Here is a 23,194-nt window from a genome sequence, read left to right as displayed (position 1 = left end):
TTATTGTCTATAACATATCAAATCTGGAGGTGGCACAAAATAAATGATAGAAAATCATCGACAAAGTCGGATGACACGAATGCATATAATATGATCTTATATAAATTACGTTAAATTCCAGTTCCTAAAACAAACAAAGCCTTATAAATAAAAACTACACGGTAGAATTTTTTAAACTTTTAGCCAGAATATAGATAATTATATTGTCTAAAATATATATCCAAAATCTAAGGTGGCACAAAAATAAATGATAGAAATCATCGACAAAGTCGGATGACACGAATGCGCGTAATATAATCTTATATAATTAGCTTCCTATATCATGTAATTTTTTCCAAGAAGGCCTATAAATAAAACTACGGTAGAGGTACTTTAAGCTTGTGGCCAGAATATAGATAATTATATTATCTAAAATATATCAAAATCTGGAGAGTGCACAAAAATAAGTTGTAGAAAATCATCGACAAAGTCCGGATGACACGGTAAGTAATGATGATCTTATGGTGCTTGATGTCGTAATTTGCGACTTGTCATCCGACTTGTCATTGATTTTATTTTTTTGTGCCTATCAGATTTTGGATATATTTGAACAATGAATATCTACAATGTCGCCAGGTTTAAAACCTGCGGTACATTTATTAAGACTTTGTTTGTTAAAGAACCGGAATTCTTAAATTATATAAGATTATATTTGCGGCATTCGTAAATCCGACTTTGTCGATGATTTTCTATCATTATTTTTATTATCCACCTCGAGTTTTTGATATATTTGAACAATATATTATCTATATTCTGCCAAGTTTAAAAATTCTACCGTAGTTATTAGAAGCTGTTTGTCGAGATGTGGTGCCAACTTCGGTTTTATACCAGAATTACATTCTCAGGATATTATTTTTTATTTTTTGTTGCTCCAGATTTTGGATATATTATAGACAATAAGAATATCTACAATATGGTTTAAAAATTTCTACCGTGTAGTTTTTATTTATAGGCTTTGTTTGTTAAAAACCGGAATTCTTAACTTAATATATAAGATTATATTACGCGTTCGTGTCATCCGACTTTATCGATGATTTTCTCATTTATTTTTTTATACCTCAGATTTTGGATATATTTTAATAATATAATTATCTATATTCTGTGAAGAAAAAATTCTACCGTGTTATACCTTTCTTTGAAAAATTACATGGATATAGGAGTTAATTATATAAGATTATATTACGCGTTCGTGTCATCCGACTTTTGTCGATGATTCTATCATTTATTTTTTATCCATACCAGATTTTGGATATTTTTAACAATATAATTATCTATATTATTCTGGCCAAGTTTAAAAATTCTACCGTGTAGTTTATTTATAAAAGGCTTTGTTTGTTTTAGGCCGATTCTAAACGTAATTATATAAGATCATATTACATGCATTCGTGTCATCCGACTTTGTCGATGATTTTCTATCATTTATTTTTTTATTTTGGATATTCATAGACAATAAGAATATCTACAATATGGCCAAGAAAAATTCTACCGTGTAGTTTTATAGCTATAGAGCTGTTTGTCGAATGTGGTGCCAACTTCACGGTTAATACCAGAGTACATTCTCAAGGAATATTATTCCTTTTATTTTTTTGTGCCACCTCCAGATTTTGGATATGTCAGAAATAAGAATATCTACAATATGAGTTTAAAAAATTCTACCGTGTAGTTTTCTATTTATAAGGCTTTGTTTGTTAAAGAACCGGAATTCTTAACTTAAATATATAAGATTATATTACGCGCATTCGTGTCATCCGACTTTGTCGATGATTTTCTATCATTTATTTTTTGTGCCACCTAGATTTTGGATATATTGAACAATATAATTATCTATATTCTGGCCAAGTTTAAAAATTCTACCGTGTAATTATAAACTATTGGAGAAATGGAAAGTACACTGTAATATAAATCTTAGTGTTTTCTTCAATTTCTTGACTTTTATACATTTTGTGATGTTTAAGGACTGTAAAATAGTAATAAACAGTTAAGAATTATTTTTTAGTTGTATTTGATGGAAAACGTGTTTTAAAGACGATTTTTTGATTTATCATTTTGAATGATAAATTTTAGTTGAATGTGGTGATGAATGTTGTGATGAATGTTGTGTTGAATGTGGTGCCCAATGTGGTGCCAATTTCACGGTAGTTATGTAAACGAAGGTCCCAATGCAGTATGGCACGCTGATGGCTACGACAAGTTAAAGCCATGTGGCTGCTATCGACTGCATTGACGGGTGGAGCCAAACTATTTGTGACGCAGTCTAACAACTATCCTGATAATATTGCTTCTTATTACCTTGGAAGAATTGGGGGCTGTCCTGTTGAATTAGTAACTGATTTGGGTACCGAAACGGTAAAATGACTGCAATTCAATCATTTTTTCTGTGATTAGAAAATGCTCACAGATATTTTGGATCCCAAAGATCAACGCATCGAAAGTTACTGGTCTATGTACAGAGAAAAACCAGTCTTCTTGGTGGATTAACTTTTTCAAGGACCTTGTTGACTATGGCAGACTTAACATGTCGAACGAATTTGAGAAAGATTGCTTGTGGTTTTGTTTTTACACCTTATTCAAAACATTTGACTGAAACATACGAGCATTGGAATACACATAAGATCAGAAAGTCCAGGCATTACACAGTTGATGGAAGACCAGATGTGCTGTATTTTTTACCACATGGTAAGGGAGGAGAATCAAATCTTATTGTGTCAGTAACAGATGACAAAAAGTCGTATGCAAGAAATCATCTAATTGAATCGGAGACCTTTGCTTGTATTTTGAATACATTGAATATGTAATGGTTGATAAAGGATTTAATATTCCTAAAAAGGAGGTGAAGCGCTGGAACTTTTGAAAACATTGTCGCTATCTCAAAGGTGCTTATGGAGATTAAGTATTTTAGTTAGGGCAGATTTATTTACATAGAAGCTACAATTAGCGAAAACAATTAAAGAACAGCTCAAATGTATATTAAACAATCACTTTATGTGTCTTATTGTGTGTTTATAGATATAAGAACTCATAGTCAATGCCAACTTTAAGACTTATTTAAGAAACAGATTTACACAACAGATGTCATGCTAAGGCTTTGCAAATGCTTGTCCCTTGCAGTAAGCAAGTAAAACAAATCAATGAATTCTTTCTCTGTTTGCATGTGACATGTTGGAAATGTAATTTCTTTGGTACATGCTCTAACTCTTTGGGAAACAAACAGTGTGCTGAGGGATTAGCTGCATGCACTCATGGTCAAACAAAACTGTTATACCAAATTTCTCTCCAACTGGTTTGTGCGTTATTGATAATCCATTGCATGATACCAGCAACTGACAAATCAGGTGATTCAAAATTATCTGTAGAGGGAGTGATTCAATCTCTGGGATTGTTTGATTTGCTGACAAGTCGCCCAATTCATGATCATAATTCCACGCAACTGCACTTTGTAACCAGATACGGCCATCATCAAATGACAACAAAGTATCCTGGAAAAAGTCTATAATAGATTCTTTGACTTTCTTTCTAGAAGAACCGTCTTCTGAGTACATAGGATTTATAATGAGAGTAAGTAATTGGCATCAGGTTCCAAAGTTTTCTTGAAGTTGTCATTGACAAATAGTGGCTTGCAAGCTTCAGGGTCATTCTTGATTAAGTCAGGTAGCCCATATGCTTTCATACCACCAAGAAACTCATTCATATACAAAGTTCTGATTCAGGAGACTAACCTAACAAAATAGTACATTTAAAATAGTTACTATGAGTTATAAACCTTAACTTTGATTTCTATTCTGAGGCTACTGCTAACTTTAAAACTGGAAAATAGAGCTCAACATGTATGAGATACTTTTTTCTATAAAAAGTATGTAAAAGTTGTCAAATTTGTCATATGTTTATCAACTTTAGGTGGTTATTATGAACAGCACCATGACCTTAAAAACTCTCATTACATGCATTTAAGACAAGCTTCACATATCATTGTTAGTCATTTAAAATTCTATATTTTCAAACCATGTAACACAGTGAATATCAAATACCTTGATTGAACCAACAATTGCTTCAATGTTTTGTTTATTCACTGGACCTGTATAACCATGCTCAAGAATGGTATCAACATAGTCTTCACATGATGATTCAATTTGCTTTATTAACTGATGCTCTTTTGGTGACAGATCACTTGCTTTGATGTTGTGAATATCTACACCCTTAACCATCATATCGAAAGTAGCTTTATCAAGGAAACATGGAGGTGGCCCCCCTTGAGCCATGGATACTGCAGCTATCTCTCCACAAGTATGGTAATTGCTATTCTGGACATGTATTGTAGAGTAGAATCAACTGGAAAACCATCTGGAAACATTATTTTTTCTATTTCTCTGGTAGCTTTTTCTAAAAATTCTTTGGCCATTGCCAGAATCAATACCATCCTCTCCAATAATCACGAACTCTAAAAATTCTTGTAATAGGGTTTTCTTCGCTTCCCTTTGCCACAAAGATAACAATCTTGTCAGGCTGATTCCTCTTCATTACTACCAAGAAAATTGGTCCAATTCAGCATCTACCTTGTCACCCAGTTTTTTGACAACATCTACGGGATCTTTTAGTATTTTTTCATAAACTGAGCTGACTGCTTCTGGATTCTTGTGAATGAATAGAGGAGATGCATAAGCTTCTGTATCAAGTTGATATTGCAGTTTCTGGGCAACTTTTGCATCTTCACATACCCTCTCTGATTCTTCAGTGTTGCACAATTCACGAATCGAATCCTGCTGATAAAACTCATCTTCTTCATACATAGTATCAAAAAGTTTGTCCTCTTTGTGGGAGTTGAATTGGTCAAAAATACCTTCGAATATTGTGGTCTTCAAGGTGCAAAGGTACATGGTAATTCTTTTAAAATCTTTTCCTATCTCAACTTTATAATTGTCAAGTTGGAAAAAATCTTTCGTTCCAGGCATCAGCTAAGCATGACTTCCATCTTCAAAAACCAATATATGTTCTTGGGTGTCATCAAACTTTCGATCAAATGCTTTGTATTTTTCAACAGCTTTATCCAGTATGCTTCGATAATTGGAGGTCTTTGGAACAACAACCGGAAGTTTTTACCCCACACGGCTTTTAATTCATTGCCTACAATTTTCATCAGACCAATGTTGATTGTGACATTTTGATCACTATTATCATCGACTTTTTGTTTTTTCTTGGGGCGAAAAGTATGTCCAGAAATTTGCTCTTTGGACTTGCGTTGCATGTAATCTTCAAGCGACAAAGTTTTTGGTTCACCTGAGATTACTGGCCTTCCAAAAGATCCCTTTTTGTTGGAGCTACAGGTTGCATTGCATATGGATGATTCTCCTTCGCTGGAAGATGTTTGTGGCTTCCAGTCAGGTGGACCAATCTTTGATTGATCAGCCTGGCATTTCCAGCAGTATTGGGATGTGCTTCTAATTTTTGAAGAGCAATTGCAACAAAACCTAATCAGTAGATGAAATAGAAATGCAGATTATGAAAAAGTTTATAAAAAAATTGCCTAATCATTTCTACCAAAAGTGGCCTGAAACTAAAGGATGTTAAAACTTTGCAGCGAGTCGTTATCCAAAATCACGTCCGTTAGAAGTTGTGCAATTCGGATATAACAAAAACAATATCATGAGAAAGAAAAAAGAAATGCATAAACTGTTTTAGAAAATACACTGTCATCTTAAAAGTTCAGATGAATGAAAATATAATATAAGGCTAAAATTTTCGAGTCATGTGCACTTTCAAAGACCACTGTCAAAGACGTATAAGATTCAAATTCTTATAGGCAATATAAGAGCAAGCAAGTTGTCCACTATTTGCACTCAAACTATCAGAATTTCCTTCTAACTGGACAAATGTCCATTGTAGCGTTGACCTTGTCTGAGCGTTGCTTTCAAGCCATATCAACGCAGAGTTGACACAATTCAAACGCTCTTGCCTCATCCAACTCATCATGTGAACAAAGCAGTAAAATGAGAATAATCAATCTGAGGAATTTCAGGTAACATAATTTTCAATCAAACATAACCAATCAAAATAAAAAGCTAGAAAAATTTCCGTTCATACTTACACAAAGTCGCTAGATGATGGCGAACTTTCTTTTCGATGATCCGCCGCCATGTTGATCATGTAAATGCATATGAAACAGTGAACTCTACAACAACTGGAAGGCTAACTTGGACGCCATCTTTGAAGCCTGCATGAGCGCCGCCATTGAAGGTACGGAGGCGAAATACATCACTTCGAAATTACCGGATTTTTTGCAAAAAACAGTGGTCTTCAAGCCAGCTTAATGTCTAAAAATCTTAAACAATGTTTGGACTTTAATATAAAACAAGTTTGAACGACATTTGTACATGTTTAAGCTTCTTTTTAGAAGGATGAAAAGCGTACTTTGTTTTGGCACGTGAAAACATGCCTTATAACTTGAATACAAAACTGACACCCCTCGTTTTTTTTTTCATTAAAAGGATGTAAAATGCACTTGTCTAGCCTTATAATATTGTTTGAATCTGTGAAAATGAAGCTGTCAGGGTAAAAAACGCTGTTTTTCGGTAATTTTTGTGTTTCCGAGCAAAATTAGCTCGCCCCAGTCCTTTTTTGAAAGTTCAGGGCGTAAACAAAAAGAAAAACACTTTGCAAAATATTTCAAAAAGTTAGCAAAAAAATATTTTGAGTTCGTTTTCAAAAAAACTGTCATGCCATATTATTGTGTTATTATTAATTGCACCATTAAAGAGACAAAAGGGTCAAAACCCACTTAAAAAAACGACAAAAACACAATTGACACTCCATACTCATAACTTTTGAAACATTTAAGTAAAAATTGTAATGTAATACAAGTATGAAAAAGATTATTAGTCTAATATTATAGAATCATCATATATTTTCACAAATATGACCAAACATTTTAAACACACATCCTAAAATTTAATATATTACATATGCATTTATCATCATCTGTATTACAAGAAAAAACTAATTTTACAATCAATATGATATACTATAAAATTTTGATACATGATATAGCTTTGCTTGCTTTATTTTAAAACCCTGTTTCAAACCACTGAGGATGAGGGTTGCTTTTTGGCCTTTATGTAGAGCAGGTTATATTAGCAATACTTGTCATGTTGTACACTTGGCTATTTATTTATAAGCATGAACTTGCTAATAAAATGCTCAATACACAAATATGGATGCATGTCAAATCTTCCACCAGTTCTTAAGAAGTGGAGAAGTAAATGACAAAACCAACAATCACCCACAGCTCAAAATTTTAAATCATCACTTTCACACATTACAAAAAGAGCATGTGAAATTCTTACAAAGCAAGTCTAACTTTAAAAGCAATAAAATTGTTATGAAACATGTTATGTTAAGTGGATTGTGTGTATTTTGCACAGCATTCAAAGATACAGACTACCTGTTATCAGTTTTATCTTAAATTTTTGGTCTTTCGACGACAAATGAGAAATTCATATTTCGAAGTGTGTTCTCCCTTTTGTGTTTTATATAATACAGCGTTACGTATACAAAACATGTCTTGGAACGTCCACAATGCATCTTAACACATTAATAACCAAATTTTGCTAACGGTTTTGAAAAAAATAAAGCATTTAGGCTAGCATTCCATTTCCAAGTTAGCAGTTTTTGCAAAACAATCCGTCACGCAAATAAAGCAGTCCACGCGAGATACACGGGAAGCGGCAAATCAGCTTCTAAGTGGCTTCAAACAAGTCTAGGTTTGTTTGTAATGAGTTAGCCTTCCAGTTGTTGTAGAGTTCATTGATATGAAATGAACAATTGAACATATGATTCAGGAAGTGCCAAAATAAAAAGCCATTTCCGGTTTAAGTTTTGCCGTGAGTATATATGTTTTGCCGTGAGTATTTATGTTTTGCCGTGAGTATATTAGATAAGACTTAGTCTATTTCACGAAATGAGGATCTTGTAAAATATATTGAGAGACAAAATACAAAGGTCATTCGTTTACGAATGACAAACAACAATAACAGTTGGGTCCAGGCCCCTTATTACTCAACGATTATCCCATTATGCTCTATCCCCCCCTAAGTCTTTACTAGTATAGGAAAGCGTAATATAAAGTTGTTCTATGATATTTGTTCATCCTCTCAATTTTCTAACAGCCCTTTCTTGTTGAAATCGAGTAATCTGCGTAGAGCTAGTGGTGCTTTCTTGCTTGGCTTTGTGGTCGCTGGTGTAGGTTCACTGGCATCTTCAGGTATTTTGGTTGCGTGTGGTGAAGTTCCATCTGCGGTATCCGTGCTCGGTAGTGGTGCTGGCTTCGGGGTAACAGTCTGTGTCGCCGGTCTTAGACATGGTAATGACGGTGTTTGTTTTCTGCTGGCTGTCATTTTGTTGGGAGTAAGGTTCTCCGTTGAGACTTTTGGTATCAGCAGCAGGTCCGTATCAATAGTATATTTTGGTAACTGCTCTTGTACAGGTGTGAATTGCCGGAGAAATTTTCTGTTTCTTAGTGTAATTCTGTTGGACCCGTCGACTTTGACGCGGTATTGATCGTGTTGAAGGACTTCGATGACTGTTCCAGTCTTGTCCCATTTCGTAGGGTACGGTCCTGTTTGGTTCTGTATTCTTACGTGATGTCCAATGGACAGAGGTGGTAATCTTCTTGTGTGTTCTGACCAACGTTCCGCCGCTCTCATGTGCCGGTTTCGTAAAGCCTCCTCGCGAGCATTGAGTGTTTCCCTCCAGGTGACATGTGGCCTATAATGGCCGGGGAAAATTGGTATGAAATCCTTAATGGGTCTACCGAAGACGCATTGGGCCGGTGATAATTTCGTGTCGGTATCAGGCGTGTTACGATATTGTAGAACAGCAATTTGTAAGGCGTTTGTGTTGAGGCTACCGGTGGGGCCGGTATTGTTCGTGATGAGGCGTTTCACAGTTTTAATGGCAACCTCCGCGCGGCAATTTGAGTGCGGGAATGCAACGGAGGCGAGGCGGTGGTGTACTCCCCCATTGTTTGAGGAACTGCCGTGTTTTGACGGCGGTGAATTCTGGTCCGCCGTCAGTAGCGCATTCGTCTGGGATCCCAAAGGTGGTGAAGACGCGACGTAGGCAATTGATTAGTCCGTCGCAACCGTCTTTGGCTCGTTCGATAATAGGCCAGTTAGAGTAACGGTCTACGATTACGAGATAGTTGGATCCTTTGTAGTGGAAGCTCCTTCAGCTATTGTTCCTGAAATAGAAAAATAAATGATGTTCAATGAAATGCATGAATATGGTTAAGTTAAAAAAGATGACGTAATACATCACCTTCAACAAATTTCTTTATCTGTTGATATTGTTCCTTGGCCTGATTTTCTCGAACAAGATCAATTTTGTTCTGTAGTATAATTATATGCTTCAACTTCATTATTTCAATTGCAGCCAAATGTTCTGATGTCTGTGGTTGTGGACATGACTCATTCCCAGCTGAAACATATTGAAAATATGAATATATAAAAGTTTATTTTAAAGAAATGTGTTTTGGAAGACAAGTAACTACATTACCAATAAGTAAGAGAGCGGCATCCATTACAGCTGCTCCATTCAACATTGTTGCCATAAGAATATCATGACCAGGACAGTCAACAAATGACACATGCCTACATAAAATATCTCATTAATTTTTTTATCATTAATTGTAAAGAGTCACAACTTATGTGCAGAATATAGAAATATCACGTCAGAAAGATGAAAAGCTGAAGATAATTTAAGGTTTAATAGTAAAACTGAAACTTATGGTCCAACTTGATAATGACAAAATCAAATCACGGTGAAAATTAAAGATGAGAACATGCGTTGCAATTTTAGTGAAAAACATTATACCCCCAGCTCAAAAACCCTCAAAAGTGATATCTTGTTCCATTTAACACTAGCATATGTAACTAAAAACACACATATGACAAAGTGTAATATATATTATAATTGACGAATGATAAAGTATAATGTCTTATTGTTTGTAACTACAGGGTGCATATGAAGAACAAGTTCATTCACGTTCTATATGAAAAGATAAAAAAGTGGCGATAAACATACTACATTGTTAAACCATTAAAATTCTTCTTCATCTGAGCATCGACTGCCATCGACAACAAACTAATCCAGCCAAGCCATCGTGTTTATTTCGTAAAATATACATCTTTCTTAGTTGAATGGCAGATCCAACTTACTAATGTTGTTAGATCTTGCTTTAAAAGATTTCCATCTGCACTCATTGTGTTTCAAAAAGATGATTTTACACAGTCAGTATGACTCAGCAAAGTTTTGCGAACTGTTCGACTTCAACCATGAAACATTTTACCTGGATGATGCAACAACTGAACGTTGATCTATAATCGATCTACACTCATCTGGAGCGAGTATTATTTGCAGTGTCATCAAAACTCGCATGTCGTCATTTTGATGGAGGGCCACAGGCAGAAACAAATTCGAAATTTTCATAGTCAAGTTAGTTTTATGCTTTATGGGTTGTAAATTAAACATTCCTATGGCCATAGACGTTGACGAAAAGCTCCTGCTTGGTAGCTCTTAGTCAAGAGGAAAAGAATTATCAACACAATGAAAGTAGACAAATTTTTGAGACATATTGATTTTAATGAGAAAACTGCGATATTACACTTAAATTATAATGTTTCAAGTTAAGAGAATAATAATTAGGTAAATGCAACGAAATACAGCCTAAATATTACATACATGCGTAATGTTCCATGAATGGGACTATGTAGCTTAAGTAATGTTACATGAATGAGATTAAAATTTTTCTTGATGCATTTACATTGGTTGAAATTAAGCAATAAGTATTTCCTTGTCATCAAATGACAATTTTTCAGGTAAAGCTTCATCCTCTGCATTCAAATCAGGTTTGAAATCATCTTTACCAACATCACAGGTTGTAGATTTCTTGCGACAACAGAACTTTGTGAAACTCACCACAAATATTAAAATGGCGACGATGAAAGCAACGAAAATAGCAATTCTTGCACCAAGTGGTAACTTGTGGAATCGTGAACACAAACTTTGGTGTTTCTAAAGAATTATAAATACATTTCCCCTTTAATATCACTAATACACAGATGCTAAATTTTTAGAGGAACTCACATGCTTGTGGCCATAAAAATGTTCGTCAGGTAATTCTGGTCCGAGCCATCTTCTTGGTTTTTCATCCCCTAAAGTTTAAAAAAATTGACTTTTAAGTCTTCAAACTGAATTTAACAGAATGCTTGTAAGCATCTTGCATACCATGGCCGCAATATCTTGTGATACGTGTCCTTGCCAAACGAGATTCTTTGAATGCCACAGTCTCTACAGTGCGTTCATATTCTTTTCCATTAACATCCATATGAACTTTTAATACCTGAATAAAAATAAATTTAATACATAATATAAGTTTTATCAGAATAATGTGTACAATATAAAATCAATATAATTGTTTGAACTTTGAACTGGTTATAAATAATATGAGGTTAGCACCTTCAATTCCAGCTGTTCAACTTTCTTGCCATCAATTTTTGTGACTTTTTCTTCAATCAAGTATCGATGACCTTTTCCAAATTTCTCTCTTGATACCATAACATGGACAACAATTGGAGCAAAATGTTTCTCATTACGATCAGGATACTCTAAAAAAAACAAGACGGGGCTAAATAAGAAAAGTAATCATACAACATACTATCCATAAACATACATACCTATCTCAGCCTTGAGTTCATACACAATGCGAACATCCAATTCAGTTGACTTTCCATTCACTTTTACAGCATCTTCTTCAATGCTGATGTTCAAATTGACCTGCCATTAATGATTAAAATAATGACAATTTCAATTACGCCATCCTTACATCATTAAACGAACAACGTCAAAGATAATAAACTAAAACCAAGTTAAAAAGTTGGGGAAGACAACAAATGCGATTTTAAAAATGTTCACCCGTACATTCTACTGCTACAAGTTTTTTGTATTTATTACCTTGACGCTGGATTTGCGAACGCTGAGGCCTTTATCGTCTTCCTCCTCAATTATATCGACAGCGATGGAGAATTTTTCTTCGCGTCGACCTGATAAATCGTTTTCATGCGACTTTATCAATTGAATGAACAATAAAAGAAAAGCCAAACGCAAAATAGCAACCGTCATGATGTATTTCCAATAAAATACTTTCAGAAAAAAAGAGAGACCGGCTTCCTAGTGAACAAAGAACTTCGAAATATGAGCACAGCTTGTAGGAGGTTTGTTTAGTATGTACATATGGTATTTGACATATTTCATCAGTGATCTGTATTTGATGTATGCATTAAAACAACACTATTTTTTATCTTTTAAAAAGATAGTCTGACGTACGGAAGATCACGAAGACACGAATACTGTGATGATCGTGATCACGTGAAAATGTTTTTAGAGTTCGAAAGTCATTAATATTTGTTATTGTATGTTTTCAAGTGGAGCACCATTTTAAAGTTACTTTTTTTTGGTTGTGGCTGTTTTTATATTTGTTTTTGAGTTTTATCTGTGTAGAAAAGGTATTCAAACTTCATTTACTATCGTTAAAAAAGTGCAGACTTCTTAATGTTTTGATCAAAGATCTTCACATCATTGTAGATTGAAAATCAACATGTCGACGATGCCGGAAGGCGATATTTGTACAAATCTCTCTCTCTACGAGGAATATCGAGATAAATATCCTGAGATTCCTGCTGATGATCTACGACAAATTTTAGAAAAGGTAATGGGAAACTCTTTCGAAACTATCAGTTGTCATTTGCTTCAACTATTGTGTTTTCAAAGAAGTTTTTTCTTCAGATATACTTATGAAATTATGAGTATAACTGATTTTTGTAATGATTTTCAAGTACGGTTCAGATCCAGCAAATTGTCAAGAAAGGCTTGTCGAGGAGAGTATGAAATATCTATATGGAACTTTACCAGCTACGTCTGATTCACAACAGAGAAATGTTGTGTCTCCATCTTTACCTCGATGCAATTCCTCAGGAAGCACAGGATCAAGTCATTCAAGTGGTCGTTCTACACCTGTGAATGCAATGTACACACCATTTAATAATCCTCACATCCCATGTAATTCTTCACCTCTTATACAAACATTGCCCACTACAGATTCCTCTTTTATACCAAATAATTCAACACAAGCATATCATATGCAGACATTTCCACTACATTACAAACACTGAATTTGCGACTAGCAAAACAGATGGATATTTTGTGCCGTCAGTTGTTTCATCTTCAAGAACGAACTTAGAATTATTACAATCGTCTAATAGCCCATTCCCCATCAATGCTAATATTGATGAACGAGTTGGTTCAAGACTCTCAGGTAATATATGTGGTGTTTATTGTATTTATGTACTTTTAATGTTTATGTACAACTAATTTGTGTTTAAACTTATTGTACTAAATGATGCAACAAAATGAAGATATTTTCTTAGCTACAGAATCATTCAGAACTATGAAAAAGACAGTATATATGGATGACTCAAACTGTTATTTAGGAGAAAATTTTAACAGGATGTTGCCATTTTCCTTCACCCCAAAATCAAGTAACGATGAGCTAACTTTGCAGTTAGGTGTGTCAGACAAAAGTACAACAAATTCTAATTATTTACATGGTGAGCAAGATTATGTTCAGCATAAATTTAAAGTTCCGCTTACTTGAAATATGAATTGTCCATTTAGCATGTTATTCACAACAACTGAAGAGATATGAAAAACTAAAAAAGGTATTTTTATATGTCCAACACAAGTCAGTAGTTTTTCCATCATATAATAATGGTTGTGATTTCAGGAGTATGATGAAGAAAAAGAAAGATTGAGAATAATTATTGAAGAAATATCTGAGCGTGAATCAGAACTTTATAATCACAGATATGTGGTACAACCAAATCCAACGGTAAGTTTATGTTGCATTGATTGCCCCATTGAAGGATAACTTTGTTCATTGATAAACATGATGCAATTTATTAGGATGAACAAATAGCATTGCTGGTAAAAGAAAATGAAAAATTAAAAAAGTCTGTCGATGAATTATCTAAGAATATTGACAGAATTGAAAATGGACGAGGTGATCTTAAGCTCAAATTTTGATTTGCTATTATAATAGGTCAGTATGTTGAAATCATTTTCTGTTCAGCATTTTTACCACCAGTGGATGTTCGACATCATGATGTTCATAGAATACAACCACTTGCACAAAGACCAAGAGGTATGTTTATGTACATGTACAAATCAATGATATTTGTACATTGAACTGTATATACTATAGGATGAAATTACATGTTATTAATCAAATACATGTCATGTCTTCATATTATTAATCAAATTTTTTTGTTGTCAATCATGTATTATAGTGTGAATGAAGAATATTTTTAATTATCAAAGATATTTAATACATTTCCCACAAAATCTCCCATAGAAAATTTGTAAATCATTTATCTCTCTCTCGTATTGAACTCACTTCTTATGATTTCTTCTAGATATATTTGACAGATCGCAAAGTGTACCCTGCATTCAACCACAAGGTAGTAATACATACCTTATCTCAAAGTGTACCATACATTAAACCGCAAGGCAATAGTAACCTGTCAGTCACTAAGTATACCATGCATTCAATGATAAGGTATTATAACCAGTCAAAGTGTACCATGCATTCAACCACAATATAATAATAACCTGTCACAAAGTGTACCATGCATTCAACCACAATATAATAATAACCTGTCACAAAATGTACCATACATTCAACCACAAGGTAATAATAACCTGTCACAAAGTGTACCATACATTCAACCAAGGTAATAATAACCTGTCACAAAGTGTACCATACATTCAACCACAAGGTAATAATAACCTGTCACAAAATGTACCATACATTCAACCACAAGGTAATAATAACCTGTCACAAAGTGTACCATACATTCAACCACAAGGTAATAATAACCTGTCACAAAGTGTACCATACATTCAACCACAAGGTAATAATAACCTGTCACAAAATGTACCATACATTCAACCACAAGGTAATAATAACCTGTCACAAAGTGTACCATACATTCAACCACAAGGTAATAATAACCTGTCACAAAGTGTACCATACATTCAACCACAAGGTAATAATAACCTGTCACAAAGTGTACCATACATTCAACCACAAGGTAATAATAACCTGTCAGGTATTTAATTTTCACTGTGCGTGTTCTTTTGGATCATATAACATGTCACTTGCAAGTTGATAAGTAAAAGTCTCAATGTTCTTATCACTTTCAGTTTCTTTACGTGTTCTTTTTATGCACGTGTTAAAAAAATTTCATTAGAGATACTGTCCATCGATGTTGTGATTACTGTTGTTTTCTTATCTATTAAAATATTCAACTTGTTCATCTCATTCCTTTCATAAATCTTCAAACTTTTTTCAAAATTCAAGCAAAATTAACGAAACATTTGTTACGTATATCAGATTCAATACCCATGAAACAGTTGTCGAGACCATCAACAGAACGTCAAGTGCGTCATACAATTTCATGTGATGAAAGTTCTGCCTATTGTAAGTTAACTTGTTTTTATAACAATGTAGCTACAACAGATGATTTTTTGTCAAATGTCAAAACACTTTTTAAAATTGTTTTCCATCAAAATATATGTCGCCGCTAAGGCAGCAAGTCGTACGTAGCTGTTATGGACGGAGTTTAAGCGTTGAAAAGTAGATTTTTCAAAATCAATACAATCCATGGGAAGTTTGTCATGTTCATTAAACCCATCGCAAATAGATAAGATCGAGAAGCCAATAATTTGTAATGGACAATGATTAGGTGTTTTCTGACATTTACGTCGTCTTAGGCAAAAGTCCATATATACATTGGGTGGACATTAAAAGTAACCCACCCACACTCCCTATCTCCCCACCCCATGTAAAATTATCGTTTTAAGTTCGTAGCTCATTCTTAGAGAAATGTTACAGGAGTAAGTCTTACTGTTGAAGAATAAATGAAACAAAATAGTAATGTTGAAAATCACCTACTGTTACTTTAATGAGCGGGCATATTATTGACGTCGTGCTATTGTTGTTCTGCAATGTTGTCAATGACAATTGCGCTAAAGAAATGGTTTTCTGTTCTACGGCAAATTACAATCGTTTTCATCCACGTATCCTTCTGCTGTCTGTCAAAGTACAGTAATGAAAAAGTTTTTTGGTTCTGTTTTGGCTGTCCCTTAGATTTTATAGCTAACAGCGTTCTAACGCGCACAAAAATTATTTTGCACATGTTGCTAATTTACCTGGTTTTCGAGAGAACTCTGACTATCGCATATATTTATTGTTTTATTATTTTAGCCATTAAATGTTTTGTTTAGGGTTATGTTTCTAAAGTTTATACGCAGACTACACATACATTCATTGATGTCTTAACACGTAGTTTTATAAATACTACTTTTGTCGACTACCTGTTTGACACTTCGCTTTTGTAACTAGTTTTTACTTCTAAAGAAGAAATGATTAAGAAGGATCAAGGTAATCATTATCAAATTCTTTTTTTAGATCAAGTGAAGCCATCAAACGACTCAGCATTGCAAGATTGGAGTTTGATCAACAAAGTTCCTAAATTTCCATTTGTACCAGGTGAAGGAACTTCAGAAGGTAAATACTTTAAATGACATGTGAATTTTTAGAGATGTGCGTCCCACAACTTAAATCTTCACGTTTTTTTACAGAAAGCCAATGGAGCTGCCGAGAATGTACATTTCTTAACCACGAAAGTTTATTAACTTGTGAAATCTGTAATACTGCCAGACATCAATAAACCTACAAGAATTTTGCCTCGGTTTTGAATTTTATTTGTGTATGTTTGTTGAAGCTTCTTCGCTTTACTGTCTCTCACGATGAACTTTGGTTTGAGAGCTTTTTGTTGAGCTTTAAGATTTCAGTTTTTTTATTACAAAACACGAGTGAGAAATCATGAAACAGGCTTGTCGGGTTGAATCTGTAGTTTTGTGATTTTTCTCAACACCTCACTACATATATATATATATATATATATAGGAAGTTTATAATTTATGATTTTCCGTATAAAACAGTGCTCGATGCCCGAGAGCAGAGCGTAAATATTGGTAAGGAGAAGAAAATACACATATATAGGAAGTTTTGTTTATTTGAATCTCTTTGTTTTGTTTATTTGAATATAATATATATATATATAACCGTACGTCCTGTGTCCCAAGTGCAGGAGTCACCATTTTACTATGGTGATAGCCGGGAGGCACATTGTTATACACTTTGTATATATATATATATATATCAATATATAAATCTATATTATATCTTGCTTCCAAAGTGGTATTATTTCTGTGGCATTTAAACTACCCAATTTGGTGCCTATTCTCCACTAAATTTATGTAGCTTGATTTCGCACACCAACACTTGTGCATACAGTGTTCTTTTATTGCAATTTCAAGCAACTGTTTACATCTCGCTCGTTTACATTCTGAGCACTAAATAAGGAGGTTCAAATATTTGTATAACGTTACTACAATAGATTTTTACGAGGTTATTGCAATAACCATTCGAACATGCACGTGTTTTCTGGCATGAGTAAAAATTCGGGGAAGAAGTATGTTGGCGAAATCTCTCCTTAACTAAAAATCCTTAGAACATGGAAGATGCAGAGTTCCACTAAAAACGTTCTCCTACATAAACACGCAACTTCACACGTTTTATCGCAATCCTCGCGCGATTTGCGATTGTTCTATTAGAATTTTAAAGTTTCCTTTACAAACAAATCTTAAAGTACCATTTGTGTGAAGTCAATTAATTAAACTTTTTACCAGGAAATCCACGCGTACACGACGCGTACCTATTTTTTAGATGGATGTAAGGTATGATGATATCTTGTATATATTACAGAACGTAATGTTATTTCATTAATTTTATTGATGTTGTCCTTTCATAGGAAATCGCTTCGGAAGTGTGTAGAATATTAGGTTTGTTGTTAATTACGGTGGCCCAAAAGTACAATACACTAACACAAACAGTAGAACACTAACACAAACAGTAATACACTAACACAAACAGTAGTACACTAACACAAACAGTAATACATAAACACAAACAATAGTACACGAAAACAAATAGTAGTACACGAACACAAACATTAGTACACGAACACAAACATTAGTACACGAACACAAACATTAGTACACGAACACAAACATTAGTACACGAACACAAACATTAGTACACGAACACAAACAGTAGTACACTAACACAAACATTAGTACACGAACACAAACATTAGTACACGAACACAAACATTAGTACACGAACACAAACAGTACACGAACACAAACAGTAGTGCACTAACACAAACAGTAGTACACGAACACAAACAGTAGTGCACTAACACAAACAGCAGTACACGAACACAAACATTAGTACACGAACACAAACATTAGTACACGAACACAAACATTAGTACACGAACACAAACAGTAGTACACGAACACAAACAGTAGTGCACTGACACAAACAGTAGTGCACTAACACAAACATTAGTACACGAACACAAACATTAGTACACGAACACAAACATTAGTACACGAACACAAACAGTAGTGCACTGACACAAACAGTAGTAAATGAACACAAATGGTAGTACACGAACACAATCCGTTACAATACTGTCAAGTAAGTGATGAAAAATCCTACATTGTTGTTGCCAAAAAAAAACCCCCAGACTGAATGCTAACTGAAGCTAAACTAAAGCAGGTATTTATAGTTTATACATAATACGATTAGTGAATTATACCACAAACAACAAATATAATACTGGAATGTCATATAATATTTAGATGTGTAGTTATGACTTTAGCGTCCCCGCTAGACAATATCGAACGTCCATGAACTTCAATCTACAACTAATTCAGTGTATCACTGATAGGTGCTTGGAACTTTAAGAAAGGACCACAAGTATGCGAAACAGGACTACGTGCTAATCCATTGTCAGTGAATGCGATCTTAAACTTCATTTCCGGCAGAACATAACTGACTTCCGTAGCTGAAGAAATGCAACGACGATACTTCCAAGAGATTTAATAAATTTGGTCAAGTGGCCAAACGTTACGTGCTCGTTGTCCATTTGAGGAGATGCATCCGGCATTTTAATGACTTTCTTCTGTGTAGGCTTTTCATCATAAAACAAGGAAATCTTCGAGATATTCTGGAATTCTGCACCTTCGATCTTCAACGATTGTAATATCGGATTCCAGCAGCTGCAACTACTTGATACTATCAGATTCCAGGGTTAGAAAATTACTTGGTCGTATAACTAAAGAGCATTTTCAAATCTTGAACAAGTTTGACGTAAATAATATTAAATATATAATTGTATTTAAAAAATGTTAATAAAGTCTATACTTCGTTCAGTAGCTATATACTTGCAGACTACCAACATGTACGCATTCGTACCTAACTTTAAATGTATTCCATTGTATTTACTAAACGCAGTGTTTTGGGAGGTATACCAAAAGGCCAAGAAATGAAAACGAACCTGCATAGTTACAATAAATAATGTTATGAAAAATAACTTCGCTTGGCCACAATGTGGACACTGTTTTTCCAAACAAAACGAAATAGGAGGGAAAACCGGTGGATCCGGTAAAAACCCTCCAATAAAGAAAAGATCAAAAATTAGAAAAATTTTCTTAAGTTTTGTAGTTTAAGGATGTTTCATATTTTTCTTGTTTTCAATGATCCCAATGATCTACTTTAACATGCAGCGTAGTCAGACCGTACATCGTACAATCTTATAACAACTTTAAATTTACAGAGCGAAAAAAAGGGGCCTGACTACCCTATTGACACAACAAATATTTTGTGCTCAAACAATAGAAACGCAAACTTTGCTAGAGAGAAACAAATGAAAGTGCGCATAGTGTTAACAAAAATTATAATGCGCATTTAATAAATACGACAAGTTTTTAAAATTAACATAGTTTCAACATCTCATGATGCCATTTTCAATATATCAAAGAGTAATACTCTTTACTATACCGAAGATGGCATCATGAGATGCTGAAACATATCTATTTTAAAAAAAGTTGTCGTATTTATTAAATGCGCATCATCAATAGTGCTTTAAGGTGAAAATTTTAATAAATAGACAAAAACAGAAAACTCATTGCAGCCATATATAAATTTTGCAAAAAAATTATTCAGTGCGTACGACCTGACCATTCACCTGTCAATAACAATAAAAATGAAATGACCAAAGTGACGTCATGACTTGCATAAAATAATTTTTGATGTTTACTTAAGACTTTCATTAATAACTGGCTTTCACTCGTGTGTTTTATCAGAAAATTTAGTTTTACAGAAATTTTTAACGGTTGAATTTGAAAATGCGTTATACTGATAAACATTATGCATAACGAAAGTCGCAAGTGTGAATCTTTCAATAAGGACGCTTGTGTCTTGGTGCTTCTATCCGACTTTGTCCTTCATTCATTATCCAGTAGTAGGCCTACAGACATAGCTACTCTATAAAAAAACACGTTATAAATGTCAGCATAATGAATGATCAAAAACAGAAATTGAATATATTGAAAAGAACAAAACTTTTATACCTGATTTCCAAGCGTTGTCCTTGGTCAGTCTGATCCAGGCGACTTAGTCGGTCTCTTCCTATTTTTCTATCGCGCAGCTTTTGAGTGTATGTCGCAGAAATATATGGTAAAATTTTCATCTTAAAAATTCAATTAGACCTACTTGCAGCATTGCAATTTTCTTTATAAACGTTGAACAAAATTAGTAAAAAGTAACGAGTGAAAGCCAGCTATTTTCTCACAGCAAGTGACATATCTTTTATTGAATTTTTTTAAAGTTGGGTGTTTTCATGATCAAGGTTCAAATTATAAAAATAGACCATCAGGATTCAATTTAACTATCTCATGCAGTTACTCATATAAGTTAATTTTAACACTTATCTACTCATCGATAGATTACAATGGTAACTTCAAGCGAAGGAAAAGGGATCACTTCAATACCCCAGTTTTATCATCATTCAAAGAATGCTTAGTGCAGAGTTGATCTTATGTGAATATCAGCTGACCACCTTAAGGTGGGCTCATATAACAATGGGGCCCATCATCATTATACGAACAAACAACTGACATTAATAAAAAATCCAAACTACAAATAAACATTTTTGGCCATGAATCACCATGACACATGAATAATGACTAACTAGTAAGAGTGATTGAAGTGAATGACACAGGTGATAAAGGGACTTTCACAACTCCATCCAGGTGGAATCTACAATATAAGAAAATATGAAACACATTTATGAGATTTAATGATGAAAAACTATGCATATGACGTTAGTTTGCGTTTTTAAATTCTTAATTAGATATATTGAGAATGAGAAAATTGCAATATGTTCTCTGTTTGACTATCCAAATGGTTGAAAATTCACCTACATTGCACGAATAGCTCTGGTCAGTTGAGTTTGAACGATGTAAGTTTCAAACGATCGAAGGCTTGACATCGTGATCAAAGCATTTTACAGTGAAAGCTTTCATATTACGAGGCTTACCCTAAGACTAGTCAATTGTTTCATGAAACTCATACTTCAGTACTTCGTCAGTACAAAGACCGAATTTACCTTTCTTTTTACAACGTTAAAGTGACTAATTTTCCCTTGTTAGCATTTCTTTAATTGACGTCATGACTAAAATCTTTTATTTTATTGGCTCCCAAGGAGCATGTCACCTTTCACAAAGACAATAAGTAATCCTTCGATGCGCTTAAATAAAAAAAACTTCAATAGAATCTTTAGTTTTTTTTCGTTTTAATGTAGTTATGCAAAATAACGATGCATCATCATGAGACAATAATGAATTTAGAAACTAGACTTTGATCTTGTCCAAATATTCATTGAATCTTGCAGTCTTATCTTGTTATGTTAAGGTTAGGAGAAGGTTTAAGGTTTAACATCACAATTGTTTTCCCTGAGGTTTCTCGAAAACTAAAAATATTTTAGTGAGTCGTTCTCTCGTTTATTGCACGTCTACACAACAATATATGAAAACTCCACCTCTATGCACTCAACCACATAGTGCGCTGGAGACAGATGACAAACTTACTGTACTTTTATTAATTGCATATATTCAGTAATGACTTATGTGACATTGAAGAAACAAACCAAAAAACAGTAGCATCAACAAAAACCATTGAGATTTTTACAAGAACAATGGAGATAAATCAAGAAGCAAATAATCATTTATCGTCAAGTGTAGTCACTTACATTGTAGTTTCCAGCCATGGGATCTAATTTCATATGATATCGAAGCAAGTACGTGTGTAACACATTACAAAAAGGTTTTCTTCGCTCAAATTTCTTTTTTGTAGTTGCTTCAACATTTTGGATGTGATACTGATAGTATATATCTGTAATGCAAGGCGGCTTTCAAATGTTCAGATGTGGTGCGTTATGTCCAATGAAAAAAGCTATTTTATAATTGATGTCACTGCAGCTCTGCGTTGATAGGTATCAAAGTTAAGTAACACTGAGGCACTTGCTTACTGGTGATGCTTTTATAACTATAACAGCAAGCTTTCGCTTACGTGCCACAACTGTTGGCGATTGATTGATTTTAATCACGTGCTCCATGGCTCGCTCGACATCGCCAAAGAGTTGAAAATTTTCAACTTTCAGAGCGTGTGCGCCATTGCCCGCGGCGTCCGAGAGGAGGAAATGACGTAGTTTATAGCGAAGGCTCAAACGTGTACGCTCTGCGCGCGGAGGCGAACGACCGTAATGGCATTTGGCCTTAAACCCTAGCTCTCCTAATGTTAACCTAGCAAGATATGACTGCAAGATTCAAAGAATATTTGGACAAAATTAAATTTTAGTCATGTTTCTAAATTCATTATCGTCTCGTGAATCTTAACCTTCAACATCATGCATCGCTACTCTGCATAATGACATTACAACGCAAAAAAAACTAAAGATTATAATGATTTTTTTTATTTCAATGCATTGAAGGATTACTTACTGTCTTTGTGAAAGGTGACATGCTCCTAGGGAGCTAATAAAATAAAAAATTTTAGTCATGACGTCAATTAAAG

The 23,194-nt window shown here is 34.1% G+C and overlaps 3 protein-coding genes and 1 long non-coding RNA gene across 8 annotated transcripts; 1 reads left to right on the top strand and 3 right to left on the bottom strand.

The window, feature by feature from the left end:
* Positions 1–5,228: 5,228 nt before the first annotated feature.
* LOC124443174 lies at positions 5,229–6,176 on the bottom strand. The gene is made up of 2 exons (XR_006947533.1): positions 6,119–6,176; positions 5,229–5,501 (listed from the first exon to the last, which is right to left on the bottom strand). It is a non-coding gene; the product is annotated as an uncharacterized LOC124443174 (long non-coding RNA).
* Positions 6,177–7,988: 1,812 nt separating this feature from the next.
* On the bottom strand, positions 7,989–10,238 carry LOC124443168 (eukaryotic translation initiation factor 2 subunit 3, Y-linked-like). 2 transcript variants are annotated; one of them, XM_046993699.1, is made up of 4 exons: positions 10,114–10,238; positions 9,583–9,677; positions 9,346–9,504; positions 7,989–9,268 (listed from the first exon to the last, which is right to left on the bottom strand). In XM_046993699.1, the coding sequence occupies exons 1-4, from the start codon at positions 10,158–10,160 to the stop codon at positions 9,219–9,221; spliced, it is 351 nt and encodes a 116-aa protein (XP_046849655.1). In that variant the 5' UTR covers positions 10,161–10,238; the 3' UTR covers positions 7,989–9,218. The 2 variants fall into 2 exon arrangements, with proteins under 2 accessions (XP_046849655.1, XP_046849656.1); XM_046993700.1 differs by having other exon boundaries at positions 10,111–10,134.
* Positions 10,239–10,647: 409 nt separating this feature from the next.
* LOC124443166 lies at positions 10,648–12,328 on the bottom strand. Its single transcript, XM_046993697.1, has 6 exons — positions 12,040–12,328; positions 11,763–11,862; positions 11,545–11,693; positions 11,314–11,428; positions 11,173–11,240; positions 10,648–11,100 (listed from the first exon to the last, which is right to left on the bottom strand). Exons 1-6 carry the CDS (start codon positions 12,205–12,207, stop codon positions 10,861–10,863), a joined length of 840 nt encoding a protein of 279 aa, XP_046849653.1. The 5' UTR covers positions 12,208–12,328; the 3' UTR covers positions 10,648–10,860.
* A 140-nt stretch (positions 12,329–12,468) lies between these two features.
* Positions 12,469–16,890, top strand: LOC124443163 (TGF-beta-activated kinase 1 and MAP3K7-binding protein 3-like). 4 transcript variants are annotated; one of them, XM_046993688.1, is made up of 12 exons: positions 12,476–12,590; positions 12,670–12,793; positions 12,921–13,399; positions 13,512–13,691; positions 13,759–13,802; positions 13,868–13,972; positions 14,047–14,143; positions 14,213–14,284; positions 14,556–14,600; positions 15,536–15,622; positions 16,613–16,711; positions 16,786–16,890. In XM_046993688.1, exons 3-12 carry the CDS (start codon positions 13,105–13,107, stop codon positions 16,872–16,874), a joined length of 1,113 nt encoding a protein of 370 aa, XP_046849644.1. In that variant the 5' UTR covers positions 12,476–12,590; positions 12,670–12,793; positions 12,921–13,104; the 3' UTR covers positions 16,875–16,890. The 4 variants fall into 4 exon arrangements, with proteins under 4 accessions (XP_046849646.1, XP_046849644.1, XP_046849645.1 ...); XM_046993689.1 differs by having other exon boundaries at positions 12,478–12,590; positions 13,575–13,691; XM_046993690.1 differs by lacking the exon at positions 15,536–15,622 and having other exon boundaries at positions 12,469–12,590.
* Positions 16,891–23,194: the final 6,304 nt, after the last annotated feature.

This window comes from Xenia sp. Carnegie-2017, unplaced genomic scaffold, assembly GCF_021976095.1.
Source record: "Xenia sp. Carnegie-2017 unplaced genomic scaffold, XeniaSp_v1 HiC_scaffold_20, whole genome shotgun sequence".
In the NCBI taxonomy this organism is placed as follows: Eukaryota; Metazoa; Cnidaria; class Anthozoa; order Malacalcyonacea; family Xeniidae; genus Xenia; species Xenia sp. Carnegie-2017.
This window is presented reverse-complemented; position numbering and strand designations above follow the sequence as displayed.

Excerpts from the sequence above, each read along its gene's own strand:
- LOC124443163 (XM_046993688.1), top strand. The coding sequence starts at position 13,105 with ATGCAATGTACACACCATTTAATAATCCTCACATCCCATGTAATTCTT. Across the intron at positions 14,285-14,555 it reads ACTTGCACAAAGACCAAGAG|ATATATTTGACAGATCGCAA; the intron begins GTATGTTTATGT and ends GATTTCTTCTAG. Across the intron at positions 15,623-16,612 it reads TGATGAAAGTTCTGCCTATT|ATCAAGTGAAGCCATCAAAC; the intron begins GTAAGTTAACTT and ends TTCTTTTTTTAG.
- LOC124443168 (XM_046993699.1), bottom strand. The coding sequence starts at position 10,160 with ATGGCAGTCGATGCTCAGATGAAGAAGAATTTTAATGGTTTAACAAT. Across the intron at positions 9,505-9,582 it reads TGCCGCTCTCTTACTTATTG|CTGGGAATGAGTCATGTCCA; the intron begins GTAATGTAGTTA and ends AATATGTTTCAG. Across the intron at positions 9,269-9,345 it reads GATAAAGAAATTTGTTGAAG|GAACAATAGCTGAAGGAGCT; the intron begins GTGATGTATTAC and ends TTTCTATTTCAG.
- LOC124443166 (XM_046993697.1), bottom strand. The coding sequence starts at position 12,207 with ATGACGGTTGCTATTTTGCGTTTGGCTTTTCTTTTATTGTTCATTCAA. Across the intron at positions 11,863-12,039 it reads TTCGCAAATCCAGCGTCAAG|GTCAATTTGAACATCAGCAT; the intron begins GTAATAAATACA and ends CATTAATGGCAG. Across the intron at positions 11,429-11,544 it reads TTGAACAGCTGGAATTGAAG|GTATTAAAAGTTCATATGGA; the intron begins GTGCTAACCTCA and ends ATTTTTATTCAG.